Source organism: Giraffa tippelskirchi, chromosome 12, assembly GCF_054371585.1.
Source record: "Giraffa tippelskirchi isolate mGirTip1 chromosome 12, T2T-mGirTip1v1.2.pri, whole genome shotgun sequence".
Taxonomy (NCBI): Eukaryota; Metazoa; Chordata; class Mammalia; order Artiodactyla; family Giraffidae; genus Giraffa; species Giraffa tippelskirchi.
This window is the reverse complement of record NC_137286.1, coordinates 21,498,197-21,520,942: the sequence shown is the minus strand read 5'-3', so window position 1 is coordinate 21,520,942 and position 22,746 is coordinate 21,498,197. Positions and strand designations below refer to the sequence as shown.

Sequence of the window (22,746 nt, the reverse complement as noted above, 5' to 3'; positions counted from 1 at the left end):
AAGACTCCATGCTAAGTGAAATAAGCCTATCACAAAAAAGACAAATACTGTATGATCTACTTATATGAAGTACCTAGAGTAGTCAAACTCACAGACACAGAAAGTAGAATGTGTTTGCTAGGTGCTGCGAGGAAGGAAAAATGAAGAGCTATCGTTTAATGGTTACAGAGCTCAGTTTGGAAAGATGAAAAAATTTTAGAGATGGATAGTGGTAATGGTTTCACAACAACGTAAATATAAATACTTTATGCCACTGAACTGTACACTTAAACATGGTTAAAATGGCAAAGTTTATCTTATGTATGTTTTACTACAGTAAAAATTAAGTTTAATTTAAAAGTCCCTGTCTGATAATTCCAAAATTTGAGTTACTTGCTGTCTCTGTTTCTCTTGATTTCTGGTCATTTAGTCTTTCCCCCCAAGACCCTGCAATTTTTTATTGAATACAGGACACTGGCACTAAAAAAATCAAAGAGCCTCTGGATGGTGGTATCTCTCGGTAAAGAGGAATAAATATTCTTTTAGCATACAGAAGGAGTCTAGCAGGTCACTTTCATCTTTCTGAGGGCTGGATATAGGCTTTGTTAGGAACAATGTTTGCGTTTTACTCCTAAGGTATATCCCTATATTGAGAGTGGACATTTTGGGTTTCAATTGAAAACTCAGTGTTTATAAGAACTCTTCCACCTGGCTGGTCTCACCAGAATCATGGGGCTGCTGAAATCTCTGCTCATTTCTTGTCTGTTTTTGCTGAGTTTCTTGGAGTTTTTTCCTGCTCACAGGAAGCTTAGGAGTTGGCAAATCCCTCAAGGTGAAATTGCTTATAGATCTTTGGGTTCACTTCTCTGCAGTTCCCTCTTCTTTGTGATTTTTGCTTCTCAGGTCTCAGCCATTTGCCAGCCCTGAATACCAACCTCCGACTCCTCTTCCTGCCTAAGACTTGGTCTCATCTGCCTCCCCCACCCTTTCCCTCATGACTCAGCAACACCTTTATGGAAAAAGCCAGAATGAATGTAGAGCTCAATGACACAGGCTTCTTTCTCTCAGATCTGGTAGCTCCTCACAAGTTCTGCCTGGTTTGGAGATGCTCTATTGTCTTAAAAAAGGAGTCTGTGTATTTTGTCCAAAGTCTACAGTCGTTTTCAGCAGGAGAGCTTTTCCAATACAAGCTACTGTGGTTGTTGGAATCGAAAGTCTTGTTAATATTGCCTTTTAAAATTTTAACTCTTGATTTGCCTCTGATTCTGTTCTAAACATTCTTTTGCTTTCATTTTAATTCTTCTTTTTATGTACCTGAGTATTTGGTTTTTATTTTTAATTTTCAAATTTTTTTGGAGTATAGTTGATTTCAAATGTTGTGTGTTCTGCTGTATAGCAAAGTGAATCAGTTACACATACACCTTTATCTACTCTTTTTTAGATCTTTTCCCACATAGGCCATTACAGAGTATCGAGGAGTGTTCTCTGTGCTATACGGTAGGTCCTTATTAGTTATCTATTTTATATTATATATAGTAATGTGTATATGTCAATCCCAATCTTCCAATTTATCCCTCCCCCACCCCCCACTTCCCCCTTGTTTTTATTTATACTGTTTTAGGTCCCCATGCTTACTAAACCTCAGTCAGGCAGTGTCATAAGTGCAGTAGTGAAGACAGACATCTTCTAAGCAATGGGAGTAAATTGTTTGTCCTTCCCTTGGATCATCAGCCCTTCGAATCTCCCTAACTAATCCCCCCCGCCCAGTACAACCCAGCAGTGAGTCCCTTGAATCTAAAAACCCTCTACTTTCAGCCACCACATCACTCCAAGGAGTTTAATGGTTATTTAAGCCATTTTCTTTCTAATTGTACCTAAAATAATAGCACATCTTACATGGCAAATAGATAGAGGGAAAGTGAAAACTGTGACAGACTTTATTTTCCTGGGCTCCAAAAATCACTGTAGTCAGTGACTGCAGCCATGAAATCAGAAGATGCTTGTTCCTTGGAAGAAAAGCTATGACAAACCTAGACAGCATATTAAAAAGCAGAGACAGCACTTTGCCAGCAAAGGTCCATCATAGTCAAAGCTATGGTTTTTCAAGTAGTCATGTACAAATGTGATAGTGGCACCATAAAGAAGGCTGAGCACAAAAGAACTGAAGCTTTTGAACTGTGGTGTTGGAGAAGACTGTTGAAAGTCCCTTGGATTGCAAGGAGATCAAACCAGTCCATCCTAAAGGAACTCAACCTTGAATATTCCATTGGAAGGACTGATGCTGAAGCTTCAATACTTTTGCCACCTGATGCGAAGAGCCAACTCACTGGAAAAGACCTTGATGCTGGGAAAGATTGAGGGCAAGAGGAGAAAGGGGCAAGAGGATGAGATGGTTGGATGGCATCACTGACTCGATGGACATGAGTTTGAACAAGCTCCAGGAGTTGGTGATGGACAGGGAGGCCTGGTGTGCTGCAGCCCATGGGGTCACAAAGAATCAGACATGACTGAGTGACCAAACAACAACAATCCTATGGTTTCTGAGAGAGCAGTTTGTAAACATGGGTGCAGACGGAAGCCAGATCACGAGGATTAAGGAGCAAACAAGTGGTAGGAAACGTTTTGTAATCTAATGTATATTCTATTTTATATGTGAACTCAGATTTGTCATAACTGATATGTCTTATTGCTTAGTGGATCACACTGCAATACTCTTCTAATTTTGGTTCTTTTATAAATAGTGCCAACTTCTGGGAATTTAATTTGAATTTTGCAATGCATGTTGAGCTGTTCACTGAAAACTTAAAGGATGCAAAATGGTAATGACACCAGAGCACATCATTGTCTCTTATTGTGGTTCTTGATTCTTCCAATTTAGGAAAAACTTTATGTAAGGAAAGCAAAGAACTCATTCACTTAACATATACTTACAAACTCTATCAGTTTCCAAAACTCATCTCACATTTTACTTCATTTTTTGTTACCACTGAGACTGTGTCTACATTAGAATTCCTGCTAACTAGGGGTTTGTTTTCCCATGAGTTCTCCATGGCCAGAGGAGAATTATGGACATAGTGTTTATCAGCAGGAGAACTAGGCTGCTGCATATGGCTGTCATCTGTTCTAGGTTTTGGTGACCGCATATTTCAACATATCTTGCAGTCATATGATGATTTCCACCCCATCTGACAATTCATCCAAGGAACTTTGGTTAAATGCCTTATCTCATGTTTCATGAGGTTTTCCTGGTTATTATTCAATGTTCAAGTTGAGTTAGGCAAAGTCACCAACAGGTCAAACAACAGAGTTAGTTTATGCAGTGAGGCTTAACCCTAAACTAATATTGTAACTTCCTTTTGGAGAGGGCTCTGTTCTGAGTTGATAGCCTTTATTGTGGTTTCATGGGATGATGGTACCACCCTTAAGAACATATATTTTTGTAATTTCATTTGCCTAAGATGTCCTCAAAAAGTCAAACCTTTGTATTATTTGAGTACTGATCTTAGGATCCAATCTATTATTCTAGGAATCTCAATAAATTCCTTTCTGCCAAAATTTTCTGGTTTGTAGAATGTAACCAACCATACCATCTCTCCCAGATGCTCTTTAGCCAAGTGAGATATGTGGCAATGCTTTGAACTCATAATGGAAACAGTATAAATCTGAGATGTTGCTTCTATTATTTCTAATGCTACTATTAAGTTATTGACAGAAGGGGGAGCATGATACAGGATGCAGAAGACCTTGGATGAATGCCTGCCCCAACAAACACCAGCTATGAGATGCTGGGCAAGGTTTTTAACATCTCTTATCAGTTTCCTGACCAGAAAATGAAACATCATACTCCCCACCTTTCTAGCTGCTGGGTTCTTGTGGAGCATCAAGATAAGTAAGACGTACGGACACGTTTCACAAAAGGGTAAAAATGGCCACCGTGATTTTGAATATAACCACTGTATGACAACAGAGCCGGAACCTTTTCCTTTCTTCCAGTTTTAAACCACCTGAAAGAGTTGGAGGAGACGTAAAGCTAGAGACATGAGACTAGACAAAGAATTCACAGGCTGAGAACATTGTAACTGGGTAACTAAACAGATTCCTAAGCAGCAACTGAGTAAAGGCCTGTCATAATTCACACTGATGGATTCTCCAGTAGAATTCGACCCATGGGATTTACAGAGAAAATGTAACAATCTAAACTATAAGCAATTAAATTTAGTTTAAATGCATATATGTGTGCATATGTATGTAGGTATCTTGCCAATGCTTTTAACTTCTTAACAGAGTTCTAGAATATTAAAAATCTATGTCACCTTTTTCTAAGAAAAATAAAATGAACTTAAATATTCATATTGCTAGGAATAGAAGACTTCCTACCAAAAAGATAGCATATTGAAAGATGTAATTCTGTAAAGTCAGAGACACTAGCTGAAATCAATGATGAAGATAAAATATTAACTCCTTTAACCTTGTCTATATCAAATAATACCTAAATTATTTTCTACAATAAGAGAATCAGACAAAAATATAAGAGTTTTTGGAGATTTTCTTTCTCATTCTCCTCTGAAAATGTTCAGTTTAACAACCTAGAGAAAGGATTCTGGTTTTTGTAAAGATATTTTTCCTCCCAAGGTGACTACGTATCTAGCCTATCAGAAATCCAGAACAAGTTGAAATAAAGGCCTGGAAATATTTTCAAATGGACATCTCCCACTGATGATGAAATCCCCTCACTCCCCATTAACAGTCTATAAAAACATGAAGAATATCTGCTAGGGCTCTGAATCTAGACCCCGACCTTCCCAAAAGACAACTACTTCCACCCAAACAACTGGTCCTCCTTTCCTTCTTGTCAGCACTGCTTGCTGAGAATGGCCGTGTTTGGTCTCTTAATCAGACCTTGATGATGGGCTGACATCACTGCAAACGTTTTCACTTACTCTTTGGCAACACTTAAATCCTTGCCAAAGGCCAGTCAGTAAGTCAGAAAGCATTGTTAGTGTGAGGCTGGGGTGGGGGGTGGGGGTGTGACTGTCAGCTAACAATCTATGGTGATGACAGGAGGGAAATTTAGGAGCTGAAACCATTTTAAAGGTCACTCAGTGTACAGAACAAAAGATCTCTAATTTAGAAAAGGAAACAGAATTCTGGGACATAGAAGCATCAGGATGCTGCTGTCTGAGTCCTCTGAAAATTCACTATCCGCACCTTGATTGCAAAGACCACTTTACAACCTGATACAGCTTAAACCAACAGCTATTTGCTTCAGCAGCAGTGTAAAATAATCTGGTAAAATAGGAATGCCAAATAATGTACCAGTGGTTCAACTGCCTGTTTTTCAAATTTATTTTTTTTGAGGTAACATTGATGTGTAACACTGTATGTTTCATATGTACATTATTTTTCTACTTCTGTATACACCACAGCATGCTCACCACCAAAAATTTAGTTCCCATCCATCAACATAGAGTCAATTCCCTTTAGCCATTTTGCCTTCCCCACTGTCCCTTCCCTTCTGGTAACCACTATTCTGTTCTCTGTGTCTGCATGTTTGTTTTTGTTTGGTTTGGTTTGTTCATTTATTTACTTTGTTTTTTATATTCCACATATAAGTGAAATCATACAGTATTTGTTTTTCTCTCTATGACTTATTTCACTTAGCACAGTACCCTCAAGGTCCATCCAATGGCAATAATTTATCTTTTTAAATGACTGAGTAGTATTCCAATGGATATGGATATATATATATATATATATGTCACATCTTTATTTTTTTTAAAGATTCTTCTTCAGTATTCTTTCTCCTTACCTTTCATTTAAAAAATGATTTTATTTATTTATTTATTTATTCTTGGCTGTGCTGGGTCTTCATTGCTGCATGGGTTTTTCTCTAGTTACAGCAAGTGGGGGCTACTCTCTACTTGCAGTGCTTGCAGGCTTTTTGTTGCAGTGGCTTCTCTTGTTGTGGAGCATGCGCACATGCAGGCGTCAGTAGTTGTGGCTCCTGGGCTCCCTAGCACAGGCTCAATAGTTGTGGCACAGGGGCTTAGTTGCTCTGCAGCATGTAGATTCTTTCCAGATCAGGGATCAAACCCATGTCTCCTGCATTGGCAGGTAGATTCTTTTTTTTTTTTTTTTAACAATCTTTCAAAGTGTTCATTTATTATTAAAAACATTTTGCACTCGATTTAACATTATTACTAATTTAAGATGAATAATTATGATGCTATTTCAGGAGGCTAGTGTGAACAAAGATGCTCGTCCCTTCTAACACCTCATCCAGGCTCTTTGCAGAAGCGGGCTTCTCTGGATGCTCAGCTGCCAGAGCTGAAAAGAACAGCTCCTGAAATATGTAAATTCAAATGAACCAGAGCGTTATAGGCTGCACGTACAAAATTGCAACAGTTTGTTTCTGTCCATCCATAAGTTATGCAAACGCTTTGGTGAGATTCAGCTGGTGAATTTCCATCTTCCCTGGGACTGATTGCTTCCCAGGCAGCTCAGTGGTAAAGAACTTGCCTGCCAGTGCAGGAGACATAAGAGTCCCTAGGTTGGGAAGATCCCCTGGAGGAGGGCATGGCAACCCACTGCAGCATTCTTGCCTGGAGAATCTCATGGACAGAGGAGCCTGGCGGGCTACAGTCCATGGGGTCACAGAGTCAGACACCACTGAAGCGACCGAGCACAGCACAGTTGTCACTTTTAATGTTCTCATATTTGCTCAGTTTTAAAATACAGAAACATTTTTTTTTCTAATTTGTTAAATATTTTCTAAGTAAAAACTTTCAGTGAGTTTTGAATCCATTTGTTAAAAATACACTGATGCAACTTGCAACTCTTAGTTTGCAAGAACTGCAATGGCAGGTAGATTCTTTACCACTGAGCCATCAGGGAAGCTCCTCACTTTTTAAAAAGTTTTCAATCTTGAATTGCTAAATAGAGTTTAAAATTCTTAGCAGAAGCTTTCAGTGAAAAGCTATTACATATATTGTTGTTGTTCAGTTGCTTAGTAGTGTCCAACTCTTTGTGGCCTCATGGACTGCAGTATGCCAGGCTTCCCTGTCCTTCACCAACTTCCAGAGTTTGCTCAAACTCATGTCCATTGAGTCAGTGATGCCATCCAACCATCTCATCCTCTGTCATCCCCTTCTCCTCCTGCCTTCAGTCTTTCCCAGCATCAGGGTCTTTTCCAATGAGTAGGCTCTTTGCATCAGGTAGAGAAAGTATTGGATCTTCAGCTTCAGCATCAGTCCTTCCAATGAGTATTCAGGGTTGATTTCCTTTAGGATTGGCTTGTTGGATCTCCTTGCAATCCAAGGGACTCTCAAGAGTCTTCTCCAGCACCACAAAGGCATCAGTTCTTCAGTGCTCAGCCTTTTTTATTGTCCAGCTCTCACATCTGTATGTGACTACTAGAAAAACCATAGCTTTGACTATAAGGATCTTTGTAGGCAAAGTAATGTCTCTGCTTTTTAATACACTGTCTAGATTCGTCATTACATATATACTTTATGACTAAAACTTTGTGAGTATAATATACTAAATCTTTGATAAATTATATTTAAAAGGAACATGAATCATTAGAGGATAGTAATAGTAGGCCCATGCCTGAATTGAGATCATCTCTTTTTCTAAAACAGGAGAAGGCTTGGAAGAACACAGTAGCTTCAGTCTACTGAACACCACATTCTGGACCTGGGTTGATCACTTATAAGATTTGCCAAAGAGATTTGGTACAGTTTTACTCTCCAAACTCTCACTGGCTGTGTTTTTTTTTCTTGTTTTCCTTTTTTTCTGAGCTAAAGAGGACACTTGTTCTGCCATCATTAAGTAGCCCAGGCAGGCCAGGGCTGAACTCTGCCAAGTGGGGGCAAGAGCAATGGGGACCATCTGCTTTCTCTCTCATCACCACTAAAAAACAAGGGAGCAGGGACGTAATATACAGCATGGTGACTATAGTCAACAATATTGTATTGTACACTTGGAAGCTGCTAGGAGAGTAGATCTTTAATGTTTTCACCACACATAAAAATGGTAATTATGTGAGGTGATGGATGTTTTAACTAGCCCTATTGTGGTGATTATTTTGCAATAAATACATCTATCAAACCATCACGTTGTACACTTCAAACTTATGAAAGTTTATATACCAATTATATATCTCAATAAAGCTAGCAACAAAAGAAAACAAAACAAGGGAGGTCCAGTAGGTACCAAAAAGGGCTGCTTTGGTAAAATAAAAAGGAGAGAAGAGAAAGTACTCAAAGGCACCAGGAAACTCATCACAGAAGGCACACTGCACTTCTAGTACCCACCAAAGAGTGAACTCTCTTGGGTAAATCAGGCTTGCAAACCCAGTCAACACCCAGTGACCTACACACAACTGATTTATACTATGGATTCTCTGCTCAGGACCCTGGGATATGGTCTGTAATTATTTATCTGAGTGAAAATTCTGCATTTGTTAAGTGGCAGTGAGTCCACAGTGATGTGTGACCTCCACCGGATCTGTCGTCAGATAAGAGGGACCAGCCTGAGGATCCAGAGACCTGAGGCCAAGAATCACCTGCTCTACTCCAGCTTGGCCACACTGGGTAGGTGAGTGGGTTTCTGCTGGGTGAGAAGGGGGGTCGAAAGGAGAGAGAAAAAGCAGCAGCAACTACTGGGCCTTGTGATGTTGGAACTTGGCTGAGGTGGTGAGGATGCTGATTGCTCAGATAACTATAGTTTCTGGTAGTGGGAAGAGTTATCTCCTCCACTGTCTCCTGAGATCTAACGCTTCCCCTCACTTCTATGTGCGAGTGAGAGACAGTTTCCAGACACCATTTTACTTAGAGGGTTTCAATAGGAGCAGGTCTTTCTATTTACACTGTTACTTTAAAAACCACCTGGCCCTGTTAGATTAGGTGAACCACTATATCAAAGGAAGACCCACCTAGACAACAAATTAAGCTAAAGACCTTGGAGTGAGTCTGCCTGTAAAAAGAAAACGTCCAAGTCTTACTTGGTTATTGTTGCTTTCGAGCTGTAGACATCCCGCTTCCTTTGTCTGTGTCACATTCCCCTTCTTAATGAAAACAAGAGGGAGTGATTATACCTCCTGGGGCTGTGCCATTTATGCTGTCTGAAAGGCCCTTAAACGAGTGGCACATTGTCTCACACATCTGGAGTTTACCAAATTAGCCAATTACGCTGGAGCTCATAAAACGAGGCCTTAAATGTCATTTAACTAGAAAATATTATAATCACCAAGTGGTCTGATTGTAAGATGATACTTGGGGCAACATCAGTGGTTACCAGAAAACAAATCGTGAAACAAAACACAGTTCAAATGCCCCCCAAATGCAACCACATATTTTCTACAGTAATACTTTCTGAGGAATACCATATTTCTGAAGGCACCAGCAATCAACATGTTTCTCATTTGAAACTAAGTATAATCTGACCTCCTTGTTTCCTAGTGATTTGCCTTGGGCAAACCAATGCCCAAGAATTTTTCTCGTAAGAAAACTAAGGAACAAGCAGAAGGAGAGCAGACTGATGGAAACCCATGAATTCATCAGAGATATGGTACTCTCTGCAAGAGGTGGCACAATGATTAGATTAAGAGTCTGCAGTTGTCAGAGGTTTGCGGTGCTGTCTCAAAATCGACAGGATTTGGTTGACTGAACATTTACTGGTCTCTCATACTTCACTTGAAGGAAGAGATAAAAACTGCTTTAAATTGCTATGTGATTTGAGGGTAGGAATATCAAAGGTTTTAGAAAAGCTATTTAAAAATTAGAGGTTTACAGCCACTACTTCCACATTGTCTTCTTTTCATTTAATAAACAACGAAATTTGGTGTTTAGTGAAAGGTGATACAGTGTAATGGAAAAACCATGGTATGTCACTAGTACCTGTTTGACTTTGGGCAAGTTAACTTCTCTGATCATCAGTTATCTCACACAAAATAAAGAAATACATAATGATGCTGAGTTGTGTTGAGACTAGTGCTGTGTTGAAATAAAGGTATAAAAAAAGTCCCTAGCACAGTGTCTGGTACGCTGAAGAAAATAAACATTATTTTCACATCTTTCTTTACCTATGTCACCAGAATATCTTAAGTTCTGTTTAACTCCCTTTTCTCTTCATGTCAGAAAGAACGGCCACTAGGTGCTTTTGTTAGGGGAACCGCTGAGTGAAACTGACTGCCCTGACCAGTTACCATAGTAATATTTGCGTAAGTTATCTTACAAGAGAAGGTTCTGGTAAGGAATGTGGAACTAACAAGCTACCACCAACTGGAAGAATTTGGGAAAGGTTAAAAGGAGAGAGTAGACTCCAGTCCACATGTCCTACCAACCACCCAGAATCCTTCTTGCTGGAATCCATCTTGGCTGAGCGATGCACATGCCACCAGGAATGACCCTGAGTCAGAGTGAGTGACCAGAGACAAACCAAAAACTAACCCGATTACCATAAAACCTGAGACTGTGAGCCACGTGGAAGAGCAGTTCTCTTGGGTTCCCTGACCCTACTGAGCTCCACCCCAGTGCCCCTTCCCAATAAAGTCTCTTGCTTTGTCAGCAATGCGTCTCTTTGGACAATTCATTTCGGGGTGTTAGCCAAGAGCCCACTCTCAGGCCTTGGAAGTAGCCCCCCTTTCCTGCAATACTTTCAGAGAAGAGTGAGGAGGTAGGCAGTCCTGTTTGTATTTATTTTTTTAAGCAAAATTTATAATCCCTTCACCCATCTGGAAACATTTCAATCACTCTCTTTAAAGGAATGACAAGTACAGCAAAGACTAGAAGAACTCGCACGAGATACTTTGAAACAAAAGGAAATTAGGTATGATGCCCGAATGCATGGTAAATAGAGATACCAGCTACTCTTTTCCAGGGGAGTTTACAAAATAAAGATTATTGGTTTTGAAGGCACCTAATCAACTAGGCTAAATCTTTGTGTCTTCTGGGCTCATGATTATAGTAGATGGACCTGTTAGTCTATTTTGCCAAACCAGAGAAAGATGAAAAATCACGGTGAAGATGGAGGTGCTCTCAGTAGTAACAAATTCCTTCCCTGTGAGTTTTCTACAATGACAGCCTTTTTGGTAAAATCTAAGTAAGTAAAATCTAAGTAAAAACCTAGACAGCATATTAAAAAGCACAGACATTACTTTGCCAACAAAGGTCCATCTAGTCAAAGCTATGGTTTTCCCTGTGGTCATGTATGGATGTGAGAGTTGTACCATAAGGAAGGCTGAGCGTTGAAGAATTGATGCTTTTGACTGTGGTGTTGGAGAAGACTCTTGAGAGTCCCTTGGATTGCAAGGAGATCAAACCAGTCAATCACACAGTAAACCTATCATGAATATTCATCGGAAGGACTAATGCTGAAGCTGAAGCTCCAATACTTTGGCCACCTGATGGAAAGAACTAACTCACTGGAAAAGACCCTGATGCTGGGAAAGACTGAAGGCAAGGAGAAGGGGATGACAGAGCATGAGATGATTGGGTAGCATCATCAACTCCCTGGACAAGAATTTGAGCAGACTCCAGGAGTTGGTGAAGGACAGGAAGCCTGGCGTGCTGCAGTCCATGGGGTTGCAAAGAGTCAGACTTGACTGAGTGATTGAACTGAAGTGAATACGATGATTCCACATAACAGAAATTCTTACTTAGAATTTGAAAGCCTTTTCAAAAGAAAACAAATTAACTTCACCTCTGTAAAACTGGGTTGAAAAACTATGCCTTTAATAATAGCACAATGCATTTATACTTTAAAAAAAATCTTAGAAGCAGTAAAGGGATCCAGATCTATGTGATTTAGATTTAGCTATTTTCTCTTAGAAATGTGAATTCATGTCTGAGAGGTGGGGAACTGCATCTCTAAGAATGGTGACAAGCACTAATTCACTTTCTTAGAGTAGAGAAATGGGAGACTCTGCACATTCTAAGTGTGTTAACCGACTTTAATGTTTTTAAACAACAGAAAAGGACTAGCTTTCAAAACTTCTAACTTGCAGGGACTGGGGTGAGGGGTTAGATAAGAAGAACGAAGAGAGAGGAATTCTCCTAATTATGTAAATAGTCAAATTGACTAGCACTAGCCTCTCTGTAGGCCAAAGACCAAACTGGCCTCTATGTACCTGAGTGAAAAATATGTCTTTGAAAGCAGAGTGTACTCTAAGAGCTAAGAAAATAAAAAGGAACTTTACTAGGAATAAAATTCAACACAGCATGTGTTAAAAGGTTTTCTTTTTTTCTTTCTTTTTTTAAACTTAAAGCTATGAAATGCTCTTGCTCTGTATCAAAAAGCAGCTTTTTCTTTTGTATTTTTACAAATATTTCTATCTTTAAGACAAAAGCTTTCTGACTTTTGCTAACAACGTGTCCAGATCTAAAGGATTACAGAAAGAATGTCAATTTGCTTTAGAAGCAATTAAACGTACACTTGAGGGAAAAGGCCAATTTTACTATGCAAGGACCACACATACTGTATGTTTGTTATATTACTTGATATCAAAGCAGAAACATCCAATTCTTCCTAAAACACACTTGAAATGAAGAGTCTGGCTAAGAAACTCCCACATCCTATTCAGAGATATCTGTTACAGTTTACAGAACTGGGTAATGCTGACACTATTGTTTTACAGGAAAGAGATACTTTTACTGACTACATAATACACTATGGCTTCTTTAACTTTATATATATTTATTGGGTAAAATGAACATGGTTTTGATACTAATCTCCATAAATGCAGGTACAATATCAATGACAGGTACCACATCGCCAGAGGAACAACAAGAATTTGCTGATTCTCTGTTATTAGATGACCTCAAAATATTTAACCAGCCTTCATCGCTTCAGAGGAAGTGGTCAGTAGCAAGAGTTATCTTCTTTCTTCTTCATTTTGCATCATCGTGATGTTGGGGTGATGACTTTCATTCATTTGTTCAACATACCTTTACTGAGTATCTCTGCTACTGCTGCTGCTAAGTCGCTTCAGTCATGCCCAACTCTGTGCGACCCCATAGATGGCAGCCCACCAGGCTCCCTCGTCCCTAGGATTCTCCAGGCGAGAACACTGGAGTGGGTTGCCATTTCCTTCTCCAATGCGTTAAAGTGAAAAGTGAAAGTGAAGTCGCTCAGTCGTGTCCGACTCTTAGCGATCCCCTGGACTGCAGCCCACCAGGCCCCTCCGTCCATGGGATTTTCCAGGCAAGAGGACTGGAGTGGGGTGCCATTGCCTATGCCAAACACGGGCATAGGGAATATGAGTGAAGTGAGACATGGCCATTAGCAAAATGTATTCTTAGGGTGGGAAAGGAGAGATAGAAAACAGGCTCAGTAAATTAGGGTGGTGCCTGCTATATAACAGACCTGTGCATGGGGAATGAGCCTGGAGAAGAAGGGAGGCTGTCCTAGGAAGGGCTCTGTACACCTAATAAGGAGTTTAGACTTTATCCTGCAGGCCATGTTTCTACATATTCAGGAAATACTCTAAAAATAAAATAACTAAAATAGTATGGTACTTGCATAGAGACAGAGAAATTAATGAAACAGAACAGAAAATGGAGAAACCAAATAGAAAATTTAGCTGATAAATATGTGCAAGTTTAATAAAACAAACAAACTAGCATTTCTAATTAGTGAATAAGGAATAGAATTTTTAACCAGTGGCATTTGGACGTTGACTAACCATTTGAAAATAAAATTTGATTCCTATATGCCACACTGCACATTAAAAACAAATCTCAGATAGATTAAAGATTTGAATGTAAATGTTTATGATCTTGGGGTTTGAGGATGTCCTTTTTTAATGTGCCATCAGCTATCACAAAGGAAAACAGATATAATCACAAAATCACAATCTTCAAAGATCACAAACTTCTGAAAGGTTTAAGATATTATAGTTGTAAGACAAAGAGCAAGTTAGGAGAAATATTTGTAATTTACATAATAGTTAAATAAATTAATAAAAATTAATAAAAATATATAACCTAAGAGAAATGGGCAAAGGACACAAATATGCAATTCATGGGAAAAAATGACAATGATATAAAAGTATGCTTGACCCCAGTTACCATCAACGGAATTTTATTATGACAGTTTTCTTTTTTATCTGTTAGATTATAAACAGGAGATGCACATGAGCAACAGATATATGAAATAATGATTGATATTGTCCAGTGTTTGAGAGAGTATGGAGAAGTAAAAACTCTCAAATACTAAATCAGTACATACTTTTTGGAAGATAATTTGGCAACATATGTGATATAAGGTGTGCATAGCATTTGATCCTATAAGTCTATAGCTAGCAACTTTTAAAAATAGAAATTAAAAAATGTGAAAAATAGTATAAGAATATATACTGTACTGTTGTTTAATAGTAAAAATCTGGAAACAACCTAGTGGGCCACCAACGGGGATTAATTTAACAAACTGCAGTATGTAGATAAATAAATTACTATGCTGTTGTTCAAAAGAACATATTGGCATGGAACAACATCAATGACATATGTTTAACTGAAATGAACAATTAGCAAAACAGTATCCACAGTAAATTCTGCTAAGAAAGATAGTGAACTACTGAGGTTAGGAACACGGGCTTTGGGGAAAAGTTGACTTGATTTGAGTCCAAGGTTCATAATTTACCAGATATGTGAAAATTAACTTTTCTGAATCTTGGTTTCTTCATCTAACTTGAATGGATGCTCACAGAACCTACCTCAAAGAGCTATATGGAAAATTCCTAGTGCACAGTAAAGGCAAAATATATACTAGTTGTTATTACTACTGTTATCATTTTGGTATAATTATTATTGTCAACCAATTCTCTTATGAAAACAAGTTCAAAATGCAAATCTAAAATCCTTTGTAAAATTATTTATGCTTGATAGAATCTTTAACTGAATCATACATCAAAGACAATTTGTTTATGTAACAAAAATATTCTATTTATCTGATCACCTAATAGACAAGATGATGAACTTGACACATCAGTTTTTGACAACACTATGTTTTGATAGAATATTCATAAACCAGAATGCAAATAAGGAACACATTTGGACACTATATTTAAGAAACAAAATAAAAAACTATCACATTTAGACATTTCCAGTTATAAGAACTTTGAAAAGGTTTAACAGCACAAATTAAAAATTGTCCTATAGTCATCAAATTATTGTTAATAAAGGTTATTATTAATATTCTTTTTGAGGTAGTTATCATGTGTGTATGAGTGCTGAGTCACTTCAATCATGTCTGACTCTCTGTGACCCCATGGACTGTAGCCCCTCAGGCTCCTCAGTCCATGGGATTCTCCAGGCAAGAATGCTGGAGTTGGGTTGCCATGCCCTCCTCCAGGGAGTTTCTGTCATATACATATTTAATTTTCAACTGTATTATCAGGAAAAACATGCACAAAAATAGAAAAACACCCTTTTCAATATTTTTCCCTACTAAGACTAGGAAAAGAAATCATTCAAAATGAGAAAATGTGTTATGTAGTAATACATTAAAATGCCTACATCAACACAGAGATTGTGTGAAGAACCATACATACCCTTCTGTGCAGAAAATCATTCGAAAGCTGTCTCCTAAGCTTTTATAACTGTTTGGATCGGTTGCACATCTCTGAATCTGGAACCTAGAAACAAAATCAAACAAACAAAAAAATCCAAGTTAAGGATTTCGCCAAATGGCTTTTCTCATTTTTCAAAGTCTTAGGAGACTCAGCCTTTTCAGATTAACCTAAAATATTCTGGCTTTTGCTATATATTTTACTGATTTATTTGCCTTATATAATCTTTACCTTATTTTTGTAGCCTTTAAAATTATGATATCTCTCTGTGCTTTAATAGAACTGCAAAAAGTGTGTTTTTCCATCTGTTTCTTAGGCAGATGCACCCTGAGGCAATTATGCTTTTTTCCTTTGTGAAAATCACATGCATATGTCATAGATTGTTTTAATGTATAATTCAGAAATCTGAAGATGCATATGAAACAAATAAGTAGCTCTATTTCTTATCTTAATTAGTGCTCTTTGATGGTAATTTAATACAAAAGTTAAAAATACAGAGCAGCTAATATGGCCTAACTTTGATCCTGATTATGAATTTGGAATTCATTCTGGCAGACAGGAGTCCTTGTTTGGAGCAAGAGTTCAGTGCATACCGTGATACCATTTACTATCACAACTTCATGATGGAGCAGAGTTGGTCATTAGGAGTTCAGATTACCTGGATTTTCACAGAAGCACAGTGTTCCACATGTAGTTTCTGTGCAATAAACAAAATTCTGTTTTTTTCTTCTTCTTTTTGTGTATGATCGTGCATCTCAGAATTCTAACCTTCAAAATGTGAAAGTTTCCAGTATGAAGGTCTTAACTTATTATTTTGTATCTTACCTGGGGGGTTTGTTCTTAATGAGATTTATGACAAGTGCTCTCATTTTCCTACATCCTGGCTCTTCATTTTTGGTTTTCTTTAGTCTGCCTACCCCTTGTGTTTAACTTCCTTGGAGTTGGGACAACTTCCTTGGAGTTGCCTCTAATAGTGTCTACTCTGAGATGCTTTTTTCAGATTGTTGGATTTATGACATGATCACAACTTCTACCTCTGAGAGTGATTTATTTTATAGTTCTAGGCCCCAGGGAATTAAGCGGAAAACTAACACATACATCACAGAAAAGAGAGACTATTTTGCTTTGTTTGAAGTGGTTGGACAGAACAGTATATGATAAGACTGGCAAGTGAGGCTGGATTACATTTGACTTTGTAAAGTGGAGAGTTGCTGAATGTGATTGTGCAGGAGAGTTGCCATCCTAAGATGAGGGAATTGATTCTTCCAGTGGATTACTTGAAACATACAAATTCCTAATAAAATATTTATTGTCAGATTGGGTGGATTAGAATGGGAGTATGGAGAGCAGAACAATGGTGAAGGCAATTATGGGTGAAGATAACGATGCCAGAATATGAATGGAGGTTAAGAGAAATGTCATATAAGAGGTGAGCTTGTTGGGTGATCCTTTTTCTCTTTAAATCAAACTGGTTTTTTAAATGATACATTTAATGTGATCCTCTCTTGATCCTCATCAACCCAGAAAGCAGTAATAGTAAGTCCTAGACTTAGTATTGCCAAAGTTTGCATGCACGTGTGCTCAGTCACTCAGCCGTGTCCAACTCTTTCTGACCCCACGGAGTGTAGCCTGCCAGGCTCCTCCGTCCATGGAATTTCCCAGGCAACAATACTGGAGCGGGTTTCTAATTTCCTTCTCCAGGGGATCTTCCCAACTCAGGGATCGAACCCATGCCTCCTGCATTGGCAGGTGAATTCTTTATCACTGAGCCACCTGGGAAGCCCCGAAGTTCATTAACTCCTGTTAAATTCCTTTCTAGATGCTTTTCTCCCAAATTACCAAGTATTTTTTTTTTTTAATATTTGCCATATGAAATAAGATGCTATGGATTTTACAAAAACCCAGGGAATGATCCTCACTCTTGAGAAGCACAATAAATAAATGAGATAAATAAATGAGATAAATGAGATAAATAAACTGATAATATAAGGAAAACTATCCAAAATGTCAAGTAGCATCAGCATAAGTTGCCCAGGTGTTCATCAGAGGGAGCAATTACTGTTTTCAGCAGAGTCAAGAAGGATCTGAGGAAGCAGAAGGGATTGAAGCTGCTCCTGTAGGATTCAGAGAGGCAAAAAGAGTAAGAAAGAGGAAGCATTCCAGTGGGGAAATGAGAGAGGAAAAGATGTCCTCTTAAGAGATGTGAAGGAAAAGATCTCCTACCACGACAACCTCCTGCATTTCCTTTAGGATGGATGTTTCAGCACCCTGCTGGTGGCATTCAACTGCCCAAGGTGGGTGGAGACCTGAGCAGGTTAGAGGATGGTGTTTATGAGATCAATCCAGCAACCAATATAGAGCATTTGGCTTTTTCCTGCTCCTCAGCATTTCAGCTAACTCTGTGTCCATCTCACAGTCATGTGATCGGTCCTAGAAGGAACTGTGAGTCAGCAGAAGGACCAAAGTAAGTGAATCCTAATGGCAAGAAAATCGACCTTAGCTCCTCTCTTACTGATGGGGTTAGAGATAACAGCTTTGTCTATGATGTCTGCGTGTTCCAGTAATACCAAAGTGGGTCCTCTCTTAGCTTATGCAAAAATAAAACACAGGGTACAATTATTTCTTAATTAACTAGTTATCTAACTTGGCTATTGGAAGTTTAGTATTTCACTCACTGGTTGTGATTTCCTTCTTTTTTCAGTATCCAAACAGATATTTCCAATATACTATTCTCAGTTAATGAATTCTTGAATACTTACTATTAGGTACTCCACTACTGGGGACATTTTGAAGAAAATTAGACATAATCCTGCCCTTTAGAAGCTTATAGTTAAGTGAAGGAGATACACAAATAGATGATTACCATATGCAAGGAATAATGTTTAGGAATATATTTTGGAGTATCACATGTCGGGCAATGAGTTTTACTAGTGCTGAATAAACACTAGTATTACTCTTAGGAGAGATGATCTCCCATCTGTGGCCAACTGAAAATATTATAGTACTACACAGAAACATTGGAGGGAAGAGGGAAAATGAGAAGTATATATTTGGGTTAAGTATATGTGATTAAACTTTGCGTGTATGTGTGTCTTAGTCACTCAGTCATGTCCAACTCTTTGCGACCCCACAGACTGTAGCCTGCCAGGCTTCTCTGTCCATGGGATTCTCCAGGCAAGAATACTTAAGTGGACTGCCATTCCCTTCTCCAGAGGATCTTCCTGACCTAGGGATCAAACCTTGGTCTCCTGCATTGCAGGCAGATTCTTTACTGGTTGAGCTACAGGGAAGTCCTGTGATTAAACTTTACCCTCCCATTTCAAAACTGGCAGCAAGGACAGTTGGTGAAATCTTTGAGCAGTGTTCCATTTAGAAGCTATCTGTCTGATGAGTGATGCTGTGATCATTACAAACAGGAGTGGCAACATCAAAACAGTATCACATGAGGAGGCGAGTCCACACTCTATGTTGCAGAGCAGTGCAAAAGGATGGGCAGACATGGTAAACACTAATTCCTCCACCAAACCTCCCACCATTCCTTACTCTCCTGAAGCAGCTGGAGGTCCCATTAAGCAGGCTAGGGCAAGTACAGCTGTCTCTTCTACTGCACATCTCACATACTGGCATGTCTACTCTCTGCAGAGAAAGTCCATGCTGAATTTAGTTCCACTACACATGACTTATTCTGATCACAGAGTTATCAGTTCTTCTAAGGAATCTGTTTCAAGTGGATATAATTACAGTGCATTTTGGCCAATCATGTAAAATAGCAATTTCCTTCTTCCTCTCCATTACATTTCAGCAACTTAAAAGGTTTCTCTCTTGGATTGAGGCTTTACATCAGCATTTTCCAAGCTGCGTTCTGTGCTAACAAATTCTCTCTATGCTCGGGGAGACAATTTTCCAGTTACGTAATACAACTCTTTGTAAAATTACAAAGGCAAAGCCACACTACTCCTGATTGTGTTTAGAAGAAAAGATTGGACTTTCCCATTGTCCTAATAAAAGCAGCTTAGACACATCTGGAATCTTCATCTGAGTAACGTCTTTTTATTAGAATGAAAACTTGCTGCCAATTGGCAAATTGGACAATGGAGTAATACTTAAGAAATATTCAGTGCCTAATATCAGGTCAGAATGAAACACAGGGAAAGGAGTGTGGCTCAGACCTTATGCTCCATTGCCCAGGAGTCAGCAGTCTCATGCGCTCTGGGGCCAGGGAGCCTGGTATTGCACTCTCTTAGAGTTGGGAGGAAACAGCCCTACAATCTCCTGCACCATAGATGTTAGTATGAAGCAAGTTACTGTTGTAGTTTCCATGGGGCAAGGAAGAGCTGCTCCATGTTCATAAGCAAGTGTATAAGCATATTTTTAAAAGCCAAAGAATGTTCTCACTCACTATTTTTCTTTAAATTGGTCAAGAACTGTTACTGCAGTATTTCCCCTAACTTACTGGTGGATTCAATCAGTGATACCAAAGTCTGTTGCTGATTCTTAGCATGGTTAGAAATGCTGCTTTAGGCATTCAGTTTGTCTGAGCACTTTCTAAGATACCACAAGAAAGATACGTCTTGAGAAATACAACAATTTTGCTGCCTTAAAAACTGTAGAATGAATTCTTTGAAAATTTCTAAATCTCAAACTTATACAATGCCTTTATTTCCAAAGTAAATTTTATATCTATCATCTTTATCTACTGTTGGCTGACAGCATCTGTACTGGGAAGTGGAGGCTTTAGGGCACACACACACATGCACGTATATATGTGTGTATATACATGTATATGTGATCTATATACTTATATGAATGGTGGCAATTGAGTTGCAAAAAGTCAGATTAGGTTAGGTGATAAGACTTGTTCTGAAGCTATATTTGCATAGCACATACTTTGCATTTCGTTAGATTGTATGATTATATGTGGTGCTTTAGGGCTGGGAAACGAAGAAGATTTGGAAGTCGGGCAAAAGCCCTCCTAACTCATCCCTTTTGCACTGCCACAAATCCTAAGCAAAGCAGTGAGACAGGTGGGTTTTATTTTTAGCAACATCTCCAGATCCTTTTCTAGTCCAGGAATATCCTAATGCTCTCTCCTACCTTGCTCTCAGAAGAGCATTCACACCAATTGTTTATCCTTATTGTGTCTTTTTGGGCTTCCCAGGTGGCTCAGTGGGTAAAGACTCCACCTGCAATGCAGGAGACACAAGAGATGCAGGTTCAATCCCTGGGTCAGGAAGATCCCATGGAGGAGGATATGGCAACCCACTCCAGTATTCTTGCCAAGAAAATCCCATGGACAGAGGAGCCTAGTGGGCTACAGTTCATGGGGTCTTAAAGAGTCAGCCACAACCAAAATGACTGAGCATGCATACATTGTGGTTTTTAATTTGATATGCTCTCTTCCATAACTTGTCCCCTGTTATAGGGATTTCAGCTCTCAAGGAAGAGGCAGAAAGGCTTGGTTTTGTTTAGGGTGGGGATGCATTGGTACCTTTACCACCAGAGACAGCCCCTAGTGGTTCTTTTCTCCCTGAGTGGACTTTTATGCTATCATGTACTGCTCCATAAAAATTACACCTTTGTGTTAAAGGAGGTGAGGTATTTGGGAAACTGAGACACTGACTAGGAAACACTAGTTTAGCTTCCAGTGCTGCCGCCAATAAATAGTGTAAACTGGTGAAAACTGTAATTGAATCCCTCCTTGCCTTTCTCCTCACTGGTAAAATGGCACCGCAGACACTAGAGGACACTTGACTTTGAAGGGACAGTCACATACTGACTTAACATTGGACTTTGTTAGCCATGAGAGATAAGAAACATTTCATTTTGCTTTGTAAAACCCCAAATTCCATATTTTATAAGGGTGAGAGACTGCTAATAAAAATTGTACACTGACAATAAGTGGTGATGAGCCTAAGGAAACTCCCTGCAGAGATCTTTGTAAATGTGCTGTGAACAAAGATTATTTGTAATTACCAGAATGTTACACGTGCTCCTTAATAACACTTAAGAAACCCCCTAATGAATCAGAGATTAACAGACTAAAGGTTTGCAATTACAGAACACATTAAAAGGATAACTGTAGGAAGATTAAATAAAGGTTCTAATTCACTGTAATTAGCCTATCTTACTGAAATAAGATGTTGTTCCTACAGAGTATGTTTGCTTGCTTACTGGTTGGTTGAGCATGGCCAAATTACTGAACATGCAAAGACACGTCTGAGATTTTGAAATTCAGGTGTGCATGTCTACCTTACAAACTTTGGAGAAAGGCCCTATAAAGCACATCTGTAGAGAAATTCCCACCAAGTATGTTGTTTCCTGAAAAATTACCTGACACTGAAGCTGCCCCAAGAGAAGAAGTACCCCTTCCCATGAAAGGCTAACCATTGAACTGAAGGGGGAAGGGGCCATTGCATTTGTCATCCCTGCAAAGGGACTACATTGGGTGGTGGAGAGTTGAGGCTGCTGATTTAGAAGATGAGTCTGTCAGTTTTCTTTAGCAAGTGCTGAGGAGAAAGGTTTTCTTCTAACATTTCTCTATTGTCCACAGCCTTCCTGTTCTAATTTTAAGTCCCTGGTGATGCTGAATGGTAATTTAAAAAAAAAATCTTAGCTATGGGTATTTTGTTTTACTTCAGATTAAATATAACAAAAATCCACATACCATTGCCTTAGCCATGATGAACATAAGAGCCCTTTAATCATGTTGGAAGGGTGTGGTTTACAGTTCTAGACCCAGATTTTGGTCTCAACTTTTCCCAAGACCTCCATCAGCACAAGGGGCAAGGTTGAGAGTTTGGGAGACCCAACAATGAACAAACCACAGGTCCTGCTTTCAGGAATGGAAAAAACGTGGGCTAGGGGGCAGGTACAGGGAGATGTAGTAATTAGTTATAAAATACAAATAAGGCAGGACACAATATTTAATAAAGGTTCTAGGAATTTAGTTCATCTGCAGTTTAAGCATTGCCTTTGCTTGCTGTGGGTTCATAGTCTAGTCACAATCTAGGCCTGGCATCAATTAACACCCTAAAATAATGCTAACAAATCCACAAGGGTCATGTGTTTGGCTCTGCCTCAGCAGTGATCACTGACTGAAGTTCAAAAGCTGGACTCACCTATTTGGCTGCTCATCAAATTATCCTGACAGTTCAGGGGGGGAAAAGATACTTCTCCTGATGGTTGCTCAGTCATCTAAG

At 38.9% G+C, this 22,746-nt stretch overlaps 1 protein-coding gene across 11 annotated transcripts in view; it reads right to left on the bottom strand.

The window, feature by feature from the left end:
• The window catches only part of SLC25A21 (solute carrier family 25 member 21), a 516,014-nt gene that overhangs the window by 129,400 nt on the left and 363,868 nt on the right, over positions 1–22,746 (bottom strand). For all 11 annotated transcript variants that reach the window (XM_081547885.1, XM_081547889.1, XM_081547884.1 and 8 more), the window contains one exon: positions 15,530–15,613. In XM_081547885.1, coding sequence (XP_081404011.1) covers positions 15,530–15,613 — 84 coding nt within the window. The remainder of the gene's footprint in view (positions 1–15,529; positions 15,614–22,746) is intronic.